Source organism: Centroberyx affinis, unplaced genomic scaffold (assembly GCF_046629955.1).
Source record: "Centroberyx affinis isolate AG114_WGS23_722 - 3 ecotype Tasmania unplaced genomic scaffold, CSIRO-AGI_Caff_v1 ptg003590l_1, whole genome shotgun sequence".
In the NCBI taxonomy this organism is placed as follows: domain Eukaryota; kingdom Metazoa; phylum Chordata; class Actinopteri; order Beryciformes; family Berycidae; genus Centroberyx; species Centroberyx affinis.
The window spans coordinates 323,654-336,463 of NW_027281515.1; the positions used below are offsets into that span (position 1 = coordinate 323,654).

The 12,810-nt window shown below is 42.6% G+C and overlaps 1 protein-coding gene across 1 annotated transcript; it reads right to left on the reverse strand.

Annotated features, from left to right (window-relative positions):
- Positions 1-852: 852 nt before the first annotated feature.
- On the reverse strand, positions 853-11,836 carry LOC139661705 (phosphatidylinositol 4,5-bisphosphate 3-kinase catalytic subunit gamma isoform). The gene is made up of 13 exons (XM_071540258.1): positions 11,742-11,836; positions 11,302-11,555; positions 9,348-10,546; positions 7,610-8,615; positions 7,400-7,465; positions 6,445-6,670; positions 5,987-6,081; positions 5,258-5,401; positions 5,032-5,122; positions 3,859-3,989; positions 3,443-3,554; positions 3,030-3,187; positions 853-2,444 (listed from the first exon to the last, which is right to left on the reverse strand). Exons 2-13 carry the CDS (start codon positions 11,548-11,550, stop codon positions 2,187-2,189), a joined length of 3,735 nt encoding a protein of 1,244 aa, XP_071396359.1. The 5' UTR covers positions 11,551-11,555; positions 11,742-11,836; the 3' UTR covers positions 853-2,186.
- Between the last annotated feature and the right edge of the window lie 974 nt (positions 11,837-12,810).

The window sequence follows — 12,810 nt, forward strand, 5'->3', positions numbered from 1 at the left end:
TTGAAAATAACTGGTCTCAATTTTGTCAGTTTGTTCATGTGCTGTGAAAGGTCCCCATGTGTGCTTAATTACAGTACAAATGTCTGTGAAAAGCAGCAGCACCATTGTGGAAAGCAGACTCATGCTGTTTCATTTCTTTTCTTCTTGGTTTCCTGTGTATTTGAATTTGCACCTTGTGAAGATGGTTCTTCTCGTAACTAATAATATGGGTCTGACAAAATAGCATATGGTTAACTGGCCCTTGGTAGCATGCATGGTATGAGGTAAAGGATAATGGGGTTAGGCATTTCAACACACACACACACACACACACACACACTCACACAGGTCTGGCTGATAAGTAATTTGAGAGAGAGAGAGAGAGCATGGACTTACCATGTGTAGCAAGATGTAAGGGATCAGGGCTGTGACCAGAGAGAGAGACGCAGACACAGAGAGTGCAAAAGTGAAAACAAGCATGAGAAAGATGCAGCAAAAAGCGGTCCATGTGGTCTTGGGCCATGTGGCAGCGATGCTGTCTGGCAACGTCTCAGACAGGCTGGAGTGTAGGGCGCTGTCTCCTGCCAGCCGCCACCCCCCCCCACCCCCCTACCCTGCAGCCCATCCACGACCCCTCCCATACCCCCCCATATCTAAACTACTCACCCTCACCGCACCCAAAAACCCCTGCCCCTCCTCTTTCTGCTGCTATACTATGCGTGTGTGTGTGTGTGTGTGCGTGTTTCGTCCCCCCCATGTGGCCTTAATTGTATCACAATGACAATTGTTCTAAGTGAGCAGCTCTCGCTGAGACCACGAGGTCTCCAGTTGAAACACAGAAAGGAAAAGAAAATACATAATCATGATGTTTTTTTTAATTCCATACAGAAATCAGGGTAATCAATAAGAATATATGATCTCAATTACTTTCTTTCACTTCACTTTGTGTGTGTGTGTGTGTTTCCCTCTACCTTAAGCTATGTCTGATTCTATTTTCTACATTAACTAATCAATTATACTTCATCATATGTATTGAATTCGTTCATCCATTTGTTATCATAATAAAGCTTTTATGACCCATGTATGAATGCATGTACAGTACTTGCGGTGAAAATCGAGTGATAATGACAGTAATCAGTGATCTCTTCATCATAGGCCACCAATGCCAGAATAAGAACAGACAAAATACAGATGCAAAAACCATTTCAGACATAATATTCCCATTACATTCTGTAAGATATGAGAAAGAATAGGCAGTACTACTGATGCAGCTAGCTGCATGATGTAGGACTTATAACGTTATTTTCTCTTCATCAAGCATGTTTACACAATAGACCAAATATCCTTTAGTTGGCAATGATCAATGTCTAAACAGAAGTTGAATGCACCATTCACATACAGGCTGACTCAGAGTGGGACAGTCAGTTACTGTACATGACTCAAAGGAAGCAACAGAGTCCACAGATACCGTTATGCACCTTCAGTAAGAAAATGACTAATGTTCCAACGTACATAACGTCTTCATCAGAGTCAAATAGTGTCAGTGACGACATGAGCACAATGTTTAAAAATCCTCTGCTCCTGAGGCATCAGTGCTCCCATAGGACAAACATGTTTATTTGGATCCCCATTAGTTGTTACCAAGGTAACAGCTACTCTTCCTGGGGTCCACTATGAAGAAGATCCTGACAAAACATCAGGCTAATTTTTCATGGTACCTTTGTACATTTGTTGATTTGCAAAAATTATTTATTTAGAAAAACATGTTGCCTCTGAAATGGGTCACACAGAATTGGGTTACTGAGTTCACCGGAGTTGACCAGTCATCTGGGGGCAAGGGGAAGGAGGCGGGCCCTCTAGTACTGCCAGCCAATCAGAGCAGTAGCTCTTTTGGGCCACTATAAGCGGCTCCAAAACAGCCTGTACCTCTTTTGGGGGAAAAGGGGCATTATAGAATAAAATACTAAAAATATTTAGTAAATATTTTCGCTTGAAAAACCTCACAGGTGTAATTTCATAGACTCAAGATAATAATATAAGAAAAGCAACCAGGAGCAACCAGTACAACCAACAGCAGCACTTTGGATGGAATTAATATATGAATGTAATATGAAGATATTTGAATTTGTAAACACCCTCCCTCTCCCCACCTCCAGTACTGAAAAAGCAATACTGGAGGCCTGATGGATCACAGCTAGTCCAACAGTCTATTTGATGCCTGCCACCATGTGGATCCACCAGTTGGCCTGTACGGTCCAGCCCAGCTGCTCGCAGACAGAGATCTGCTGGAGGAAGTGCTCCCGGGCCTCCGTCTCCCCCCGCTCCTCCTGCAGCGCCTCCCGCAGGTAGCGCATGTCCTCCGCAGCGCTCAGCTCCGGGATGCCGGTCAGCAGCATGAGGGAGAAGAGAGTGACCAGCAGACGAGAGTGGGAGCGCAGGGAGAGGTATGCTTGGGTGCAAGTGTCCTGAGAGGAGAGGAGAGGAGAGGAGAGGAGAGGAGAGGAGAGGAGAGGAGCGGAGACAAAAGGAAATAAGAGATGAGAGTATATAAGAAAAAAAATCAATGCAGTATTTACACACACAGTAGGCTCACCAATTCACTCCCTCAAAAATATTCATTCACTCTCAAAAAGTGGGCTGAGTACTTTATATGCAAATTATGATGTGCTGAATTAGACAGACTGAATAGAAATGTCAATTTTAATAACATTTCTGCAATATTGAACACTTGCTTGAAACAAACAAGTGTTTTTTGATCAATAAAGAATTTAGGCAGTAATAGAAACAGATTTTTTTTTAAATAAATAATGACGTAGTCTTGGTATAATTCAAGAGATTCAAGATTCAAGAAAACTTTATTGTCCATTAGTGCAGGCAACAATGGAAATTTGTCTTTGTCTTTCATCCCAGCTGATGGAAACACACCTAATTTGCACATTATTTTTTGCAACATTTCAAAGGTTTGCTTGACAGAAACATAGCTACAGATAGCTTTAACACAGAAACAAACACACATGCACATCTACATGCACCAAATCAGGTGTGCTCACCCTGAACCGCTGGAAGTAGAGGCTAGTGCGACCTCTGACCCTGCCCATGACATACAGGAAGTCAGGTGTGAGGACGAATGGTACGCGCTCCCTGCTCACGCCCAGAAAACGCTTCCTGTTGCCCAGGATGTGTCCAAAGTCAATATGAAACAGGTTCCCTGACGACCCAGCAAATACAAAAAACAACATTACAGTTTATACTGGGACATTCATTAGTTCATCTGATCGCACCTTAACTCATTCACTAAAACAATTTATCTACCATTCATTTTTTTCTCATTCATTCTTTCAGGGTTGAGGGTTGCATTAATTTTGGTATCATTTTTAACACCAGATTGACTGATTGATTGATGGATCAACTAATCAACTCAAACAAGTAGTCCAGTCCCTGAGTAAGGATTAATAGTGCATACCTTGGTCTGTGATCATGATGTTGTCATTGTGGCGATCTCCTATCCCCAACACGTAGGTGGCCACGCAATAACCAGCACAGGAGTTCACAAACCTCTCCACAGCCTTGTAGTGCTGTACGCAAATGAGATCCTCACTAAGGTCCAGTGTAGCAAACAAACACTGTCTGGTTCAGCCTGGTGTCATGATATTTTGTGAAGAGAAATATGCTTCCCCACCACGAAAGTATTATGTGGAGGAAACATGACTAGAAGCTAGGAAAGGCAGTAGTTTGATATTGAAATGGTGCAGTGGAAAGTGACAGTGTACAGGACACAGTGGTGGATGGGTGGATACAGAGACTAAACGTACTCAATTTGGGTGCCAGGCTGAAAAAGGTTTATGGCCTCTGGATCTGAGTCACATATGTTTTACTTACAATTTCTTGGAGTGGACATTTGTTCTTGAGCCAGTCAAACAGAGCGTCGTTTCTGAAGGCTCCGGTGGTTCCCCCCTGGCTCCTCTGGACTGCAGCGATGGTCATCGCGTTCCTCACAATCTCTATCATACCTGTTCAATAGGGACATGATTCAATTCAAAGTCACAATGAAATGGAAAATTGCTTTTTCACCTTGTTAGCTAATTCTCCATATAATTATGTATGCCTATTTATAGTTATTGTACAATACATAATTGCTCCTTCTGCTCGGCTGCACCTTGTCTGTGGAATACTCTCCCTCACCACCTGAGGGCACCACAGACAATCGATGCTTTTAAAAGGGGTCTAAAAACCTTCCTTTTTAACAGAGCCTTTCCTTAACTTTGTGCTGTTTTTTTTTTTATCTTTGTCTTTATGCATTGTCTATAAACTTTTCCTTTTTAATCAGTCCTTTTTCCTTTGTGTGGCTTTTAATGATCTTTGCTGTTGGTTCATTTTTATCGGTTTTTATGCTCCTGTTTTTTTTTTCTTTTACTCTGTAGCACTTTGAGATTTACTTCTAATGAAAAGTGCATTACAAATGAAATGTATTATCATCATTATTATTATTATTATTATTATTATTGCTCCTTAATCCATAATTGCTTAGGGCCTTCAAAAAGCAGCTTTGTGTTTAGGTCATCTCCCATTACTTTCATCATATATGATATTCTCTATATATACAAAAGATCCTACATACAGCTATGAACAGATGTAAACAGCTATATAAGTCAGTACAATTAGCACTTCACATACAAAACATTATAAGCCTGGGCTGGAATTCCTGAGTTACCTTAGTGTAAAGACAGTCTCATTTGTAAACAGACTCAAAACTGGGTAGCAGGAAGATTAGAATCGGCCCCCAGATTCTTATGAAGATGCTGCTCATTTCACTGTGTATTTCCAATCTTAATCTAATGAACTGGCTACATGTTGTTGCCAAACACTTTACTGGCTACTTTGGATTGTCAAGCCCTATCAAGTCCCCACAATGTAAATTAAGCTGAACACTACATAACGCTGTAGGCTATTAGGTTAGTAGCCCAAGTAAACAGGCTATTAAAGGGTCATGAAATAGAGGGTCCGAAGAGAAAATGTGAAACAATGAAAACCACTGCTGTGGAATGAGTGTACCTATGTTGTGTCCTGTGGAGATGCAGCCGTAGGGTATCAGGTTAAGGTCCAGAGATTTCTCCTGCCAGATAGAGTCCATCACCACCAACGTCTAATGAGGGAGACACAATCAGCTCACACTCGGATGGTGCTTTCCAAGGGTAAAATGCATTAATCAGCGGCGTCATTATCGCTGTTGGAGAGATCAGTACAGTAGTGATAATGGCATAAATAAATCCTCCCTGACCTGAATGACCAGCATGTCCTGTCTGAGGTCGTCCCCCTGCTTGAAGATGATTCCTACAGGTGAAGCGGAGGTGGGGGAGGACATGGGGCAGAACTCCAGCCACAGAGGCTTCTTCTTCGAGGCCATCACCTTGCACCGGTCCAGCTGGAGGAGAGACATATGGATTGAATTGACTGAAATAGTTGACTGAATTTTTTCAACAAGTGGTAATCTGCGAGATCCTTGGGTTTTTTTTTTGGTTTGTTTGTTTTGATTTTGGTGACGTGGTGACAAGTGATCTTTGCTGTGGTGTTTGTACTGTGATGTCTTATTCCTCCTTCAAAATAGAGTGTCAATGTGAAAATAAGACTCTTACTGAAAGATGTTTTTTGGTAATACATAATGTCTATCCAATAGCAGTGATAAAGCAGAGATAGCAACAAAAACAAATGTGGATACATGTTAAGTAGCCAGGATGTGTGTGGTGAGTGGAAGAAGATAGCAAATGAAGATGGATGTAGTACATATACTGTAATTACAACCTTAAAGCTGGGGGGGGCATCAGGGTGAAATATATAAAGATATGTAAGAAATCATCATATCAGATATGTAAGAATTATCATAACATTTAAAACTTCATGATTTAATAACGAGGTTAGAATTCGACCCCCGATCCTTCGAACACACCCACCACAAACACACACACACACTCACACACACACAAATAGGCCTACAGCTGAGCCTAATTACCATGATCCTTCCGACTCTGATGCGAGGGTCAAAGGGCACCAGGAATTCATTAGGGAGGTTACAGTTTTTAAGGAGCTCCTGGAGCCTGAGGGCAGCTAATGATGCATCAACGCAGAAGCACAAAGACAGAACAGCTCATCAGTATTCAAATTTTTTCAATCTACATTTAAATACACACTAATACTCAAACAAATTATTCAATTAACACATGGTTCCAGTAAAATTTTCAGCTTTTATATTCCCTATCTCTTTCATTCAATTTCACATAGCTTCTAATAAAAGTATGTTTCATGTTATCTAATCTAAAATAATTGAATCTAAGTTTATCTAATCTAATCATCAAAATGTATCATCACTTGTTTTAATTTTATAATATCTATTATTTTGTAAAAGCAAGTGTCACTTTTTGTCACATGGTGTTGGCCGAAATCACTTGATAGGTGCTCTGTCTGTCCCACCTGTGGGGGGGAGGTCGGTCTTGTCGGGGTAGAGCTTCTTAACCAGGCAGGCGACCTCGTGCAGGGCCTCCACAGCCTGGACCTGCTGGCTGAAGCCGTCCAGCATGGTCTGACCGCAGCCCAGCAGGTAGGCCTCCAGGACCACGGCCATGCGCTGGCGGAAATATGGGCACCCTGCCACCTCGCTGCGCACGTACCAGAAGAAGAAGTGGCCGATTCTCTTGCTCTGCAGGGTGACGAGAGGTTCAAGTGTTTGCTCACATTTGAGTTGCTAATTTCACCTCACAAGCCAATTCGCCTCCATAGAGGAGATGAATTCAGTGAAACCTTCAAACACTTTCAAATAAACTACTATTTACTGTAATTAGGCCTGGCCCATGACATAAAGACTCTATATAGGCTATACACACTCTGTAGGTGTTTTTTAACAATGGTTGATTGCACATGCGATTCAAGTGGTCCTTCCTGAATTAATCTAAACACAATTCAGTTTTGCAGCTAGCATTCAGTTTTGCTAGCTGTGTACCCTTTATTAATCTTAAATGGGCTCAGACTGCTCATTATTCTGTACTATTGATCATCAGTGTCTTTTTCATGACTCCCCTGTTCCTTTTATGGGGTTTCATACAATAAGAGGATCTTGTAGGTGCACATATTTTTATCTGGTAAATGAAAATTAGACCTGACAAAAATTACACTTGACGAAACCATCATTCCCACCTGGACACATTTTGCATCTTAAATGAAAAATGAAATATATACATAATATATAATAATAATGAAATTAAGTAAATGAAAACAATCAAAATACACCATAAGGATAGAAAATTAGCAGTGCCCATGGAAGTGAGTAATAGCACTAATACAACATCTGCTATGACCAAACTGGCTCTTGTCCTAATACATTATGTTATCAACATTGACTAATTCGATGCAATTATACTGCATGACTTACTCGCAGGGCTCTCCGGATGAGGTATTGAGCCAGGAAACTGTCGTGATAAGGTTCCACTTTGAGGGTCTGTATGAACCAAGGCAGAGTGACAGCAGTAAGTAATGTCACAGATATGCAGTATCAACCTCACAATATTTCTCCATGCAAACTCCTGCGCCTGATATTTGAACACAGAAACTTCAATCTATCTCTCTTATCTCTCTCTCATACCTGCACCAGCTGCAGCAGATACTTCAGCACTTCGTCATTGGACAGGCTCTCCAGTCTCTGGACCGCTAGCCTCCTCACCCTCTCATCTGCAAAATCCACGCTCAGCAGCTCCAGGGCCACCGACAGGTCCAGTTCCCCAGCATCCCAGTGGCCCAGCAGCCAATGGACATCCTCAACCACACTGCGCTTCATCCAGTCAACGCTGCGCAGGAATTGGGGCAGGTTGGAGGCGTAGCGGACGCTCTCCTCCCGGAATCTTCTGAGGCGAGCCCTGTCTGTGCTAAACACCGGCGAAGGGGATTTGAGGGTCGGGGCGTCTGGTGATGCGCCCTGGGTGGGTTTGGCTGGCAGAGGGACACTTAGAGAGGAGGGACTTGTATTAGATGAAGTGGAAGAGGGTGAAGTTGGTGAAGGAGAGGAAGCGGTAGCCTGGGTTGAGGAAAGAGTGGAGGTAGGATTGCAGGAATATGAATTCCTTTTCGGAGGTAGCGCAGGGACGTGACTGGGAGATGGTGACATGTTCACAGCAGGCCAGTCCAGAGTGGAAGAGTGGTAAAGTGGTGCAGAAGGTGAGAGGCTGATAGGTGAGGGGCTTGACCGGCCTGGACTGGCTATGGTGTTAGCACGTCTGAGCTCAGGTCTAAAAGCTGAAAGTCTAGTATCAGGTGACGGAGGTGAGACAGTAGAAGAAGTAGAGGGTGGGGATGATGAGGCATCCTGCCCGGGGTCGTAGGAGGAAGATGGGGCTACAGGGAAAGAGCAGTGCGATGAAGTGGTGAATTGACCCGAGCTGGGAGAGGATTGGCAGGGTTCAGATGGGGTGGAGCTGTTGGGGAGGACCACAGGGAAGCTGTAACGGTCCAGTAGAAAGCTGATCGCCATAGAGTCAGCTATGTCAGGATTGGTAGCAGAGGACAGCTTGTCCGCATGGTAGGTGAAGGCCTCGTCCTCCAGCTCAGGATAGGACCACATGTGGAGGGTGTGGGGGCCTTGGCTGAGGATGGACCTGCAGGGGTGAGAGGGTGTTGAGTTTCATCCCACTGATGAGATATCTACCATTTAAAAACAATTGTAATTAAAAAATTGATAGAACAACACAGCAAAAAATTATGATACCTTTTAAACAATACTAGGCAGCTTAAGTCCTTGATTGACTTAAGGATCCAGTTGGACTTTTGCAGACTGGATCCTTTACATTTTTAGAAATATTGACTGATGAACCTCAAGTAACTTAATGTTTTTTAATGAAATGGATCTATGTTTTCATGTTTTAGAAATTACGTCTTCATATTAATTCATTTGTTAATCATGTGAATCATTAATTTGTCAATCTTGTGAATCATTCACTTCTCACTTTCAAGATATTCATCATCATCCTTATATAATGTAATATGTGAAGTACTTGAAACACAGTGGGTTCATCACAATGTAATTATCATGAATGAGGAACTGTTCTCATTTATACTCTCAGACTATATTAAAAATTCCATTTTCTCAGCAGGAAACAAGTAAAATATGTGCAGTAGGTGAACATTATAATTAATAAGTTCTACTTTCCTTTCCCTTCCTGTTAACATTAATATAAATTCATTGGCCATAAACTTGTTGAAAAACGTGCAAAGATTTGTGTTTTAAATGGCTCTGGTGTACGTTACCAAAATCCCTGAAATGTTTAACACTGAAATTGAATTGCTGAAGACATCACTGAATTAGAAATTATACAAAAATGCAAACGGACCTGTGGTCTATGAGGAGAAGATTGACAAAGTAGAGCACCTTCCCCTTCCCTTTGTGCTGATCTGGTGCTTTATTGACTGTAGAGGAGGAGGAGGAATACTTAGATTCTCTGGTTACTGGGACACTGTCAGTACCACTCGCATTAATGGTGAGACCCAGCTTGGCCCCCCGTGGCAGATCACTGAGGAGGATTTCAAACTCCAGCCACTCATTCCACAGCACTTCGTCCGTGAAGGCCTTGGGAACAGAGGAGACCGAAGAGAGAACCTTGTTACCATAAAGTATAGAGGCCTCCACATAGGCAGACTGGGGGGGTTTGCTTGGAAGCTTTGGGATGTCGAAGCCAAGGAGTTTGACTCTGAATCTTCTGTTGCAGTCCCACAAAGACATCATGAAGATGTCGTCCAAATCCTTCCCTTCGAGGCAGAGATCCTCGTGGGAGCTGAACTGGCCGGTGAAGCTGTCGACGAGCGGCCAGTCCACAACCCTGACAGCCTCGTCGGGGAGCTGCGCCACAGGGACCACAGACAGGTGGAGGTCCTGATTGGTTTTCATGCACTGGCGAACCCAGAGGAACTCACTGAGGGGGAAGTCTCTGGATAAAAACTCCTCCCTCCCTGAGACTTTCAGAACCAGACTATCAGAGGAATCGCAATTAAATCCCTGGTCAGCCAGCACCCTTCTAAAAACCTTTAGAAGAACTTGTGGCGTTGTGGTGAAATCAACCTTTACACTGAAGCTGATCTGGTTCAAGTGATGGAGGGTGACAGACAGTTTCCTATTCAGATGGCTCTGTAGGTCATTCGGCATGGGGGCAGATGTCGTCCAAGGCTCTGTGGCATAAAACTCGTCATCCCGATTCTTTAGCTCTTGTCTTCTCGGAGACGCCAGTTTCCTCCGGGTGAAGGTGAGCTCCCCAAGCCTGTCGGATGCCTCCTTGTCCAGGTCGTGGCCAATCAGGTAAGCCAGAGCCTGCTGTTGTTTCTGCCTCTCCTCCGAATCAACTGCCAGCGGTGGCGTTACCACGATCCTCGCCATCAGACGTCCTGAGGCATCACGCGACCATGGGATGTCCAGTGTCCTGATGACCTGACAGTCATCATAGGCCTCGTACCAGTCTTCCCCCCTGTCATACAGAAGAATGTATTTCTCAGGGTCCAGTATTGCCAGTGGGTCTGGATGGCAACTCTGCTCCTGCGCCTGCAGGCAGAGAAAAGAAATCTCAAAAATGGAGATGAATGCAGCAAGTACAATCTTTAGAAAAGCCACAACATTGTACTTGTTACGAGGGTTTCTCCTGGAAAAACGAACATTGTCCTGTTGTTGCAGAGTTCATGGTACAGGTCAGCTTTGTACAGAACTAAATATAATGTTTACAGTACAGCACTATACAGCTCACTACACTACTGTACAATAAAATATGAAGCAGTACAATACAGGACAATTGTCCAGTGGACTTGAGAGCAGTAGGGTTCAGGTGGCAGATTACTATTTATATGCAGGAGATTAAAAATGAGAGAAGTGAGCTTGTGAATGGCTGGGAAAATGTGGGTTGGAAACAACTGAATAAGGAACTATTGTCAACATACCCTTGACCAGTGCATTCAACCTGCAACTACTTGAATGAAGCTGCTCAGTTGCTCAGTGTGTCTTGCTCTTCCGGATTTTCATCCTATATCATTCTGTTCTGATTGTTGATCAGTTAAATCTAGTTAGGCTCATTCTCTGTACAGTCCTTTGAGACATGCTTGTGATAAAGGGCTATATAAATAAACAAACTTGAACTTGAACTCCCAGGTATGAATATGTATAAAGTTATGAAAAAAAGAATGTAGCAAAACCTTTCACTGGGTAAATAAAAGTTTTAAAAAATGTGTTATATATGGTACATGTGGGCAACAAGATAACAACAATCCATGGTGGCTCAAATAATTTTTTCCCACTGGTTTGAATACCTGCATGCAGACGCGCAGCCGCAGCTGGTAGACACTGCACTGGGCGGGGAGGATTACTGCCACCGACTCATAATCCAGACCAATCCCAACAAAATCCTCCTCACTAGACGCCTGAGTCGGACCAGGCCCAGGGTGGAACTCACAGACAAACAGCAGGCTGTTTTCAGAGCAGCTTGGGAACGACGCTCTTGATGGGAAGTCAGCGGCCTCCTGTCTGCCAGTCTGATCCAGGAACACTACAGAGTCCATTGATACTTAGAGGAAGAGAGAAACAGGTGGACTTGAATGAGCTTTAAAAAATTCTCTTCATCAAACAGGTTATGCAATTTCGTTTTTTTGACCCATACGTCCTTGATTGTTGAAACTACATTATTCTTAACTACAGAAGCAATATGTTAATTGGCGTTTGGTTACAAAAAATAAACAGAAACAAATCTTACCTGGACAGGTGCTGCTTTGTTAAGTCTACTAAGACAGACCATGAGTCTGTAGGTTTTCGATTGTGAGTGTGTGTGTGTATGTGTGTGTGTGTGTGTGTTCCCTTTGTGTGATTGCTCAGGCACTTCCTCATTCTTTTATGACTCTGTTCCAAAATACCAGTCTAGGGACAAATACAAACAAAGCGCTTACTGACACAGTAATGAGGTTGACTTGATTGTTCCTCTTTTGCACTTAGAAAACAACTTACAGTAACCTGATATTATTGCGACAATTAAACTATTATGCATACTGTTCTGAAATATACAGTACATGTCATTCATTCAAGGTTAAAGTATAGTACTGGGTCAGTTGTTTACTTTTTATTTCTATTTTATACCTTTGTCCTTTTAGAGCATTGGTTATATCCTTCTTTGAGTACAAGATGTGTTGTGGAATTTTAAAGCACAATTACTTTGTGCTAGACAAAATCAATAAGTTACGTGTCAAATAGTAATTTGACCCTGGTCTGATTTATGATGCATGAAATCAAAATGTGTTTGTGTTTGTTATGCAATCCCAACTGTGATGATCATAAATAAGAGGAAAGTTTGATGAATTTCAATACATAATCAAACAGGCCAAAAGAGAGCTCTGCTGAATCAAATCATGTCTAACCTGTTTGGCTTGTTTGGCCTGTGCACCAGCCAACAGCAAGTCTGTGAAGACACTGCAGAATAGGACAGTGGTTCTCAACATGGGGTCCGGGGACTGCCAGGGGTCCTTGAGGGGGCTCCAGGGGGTCCCCAACAAATTGAGAAATTGTTAAACTTCACCATTATTTCATTTATAAGATGTGAACACAATTAGAGAATGTAGAAGAAGACTATTTTGATCATAGTTTCACTGTTATCACTCTACTAATACAGATAGTCATGGAATTCTGGACAAAATCATACCTAACAATAAAAAATATTCTCAGATTTGGGTCTGAGAGGCAAAAACTCATCAAATGGGGGTCTGTGGCCCTAATTTGGACTAAATTATGGGTCCTTGATATGAAAAAGGTTGAGAATCACTGGAATAGGATGT

Coding starts and splice junctions, on each gene's coding strand:
- LOC139661705 (XM_071540258.1), bottom strand. CDS start 11,550: ATGGACTCTGTAGTGTTCCTGGATCAGACTGGCAGACAGGAGGCCGCT. Junction 7,466..7,609: donor ATCTGCTGCAGCTGGTGCAG/GTATGAGAGAGA, acceptor TGGTTCATACAG/ACCCTCAAAGTGGAACCTTA. Junction 6,671..7,399: donor TCATCCGGAGAGCCCTGCGA/GTAAGTCATGCA, acceptor GTCACCCTGCAG/AGCAAGAGAATCGGCCACTT.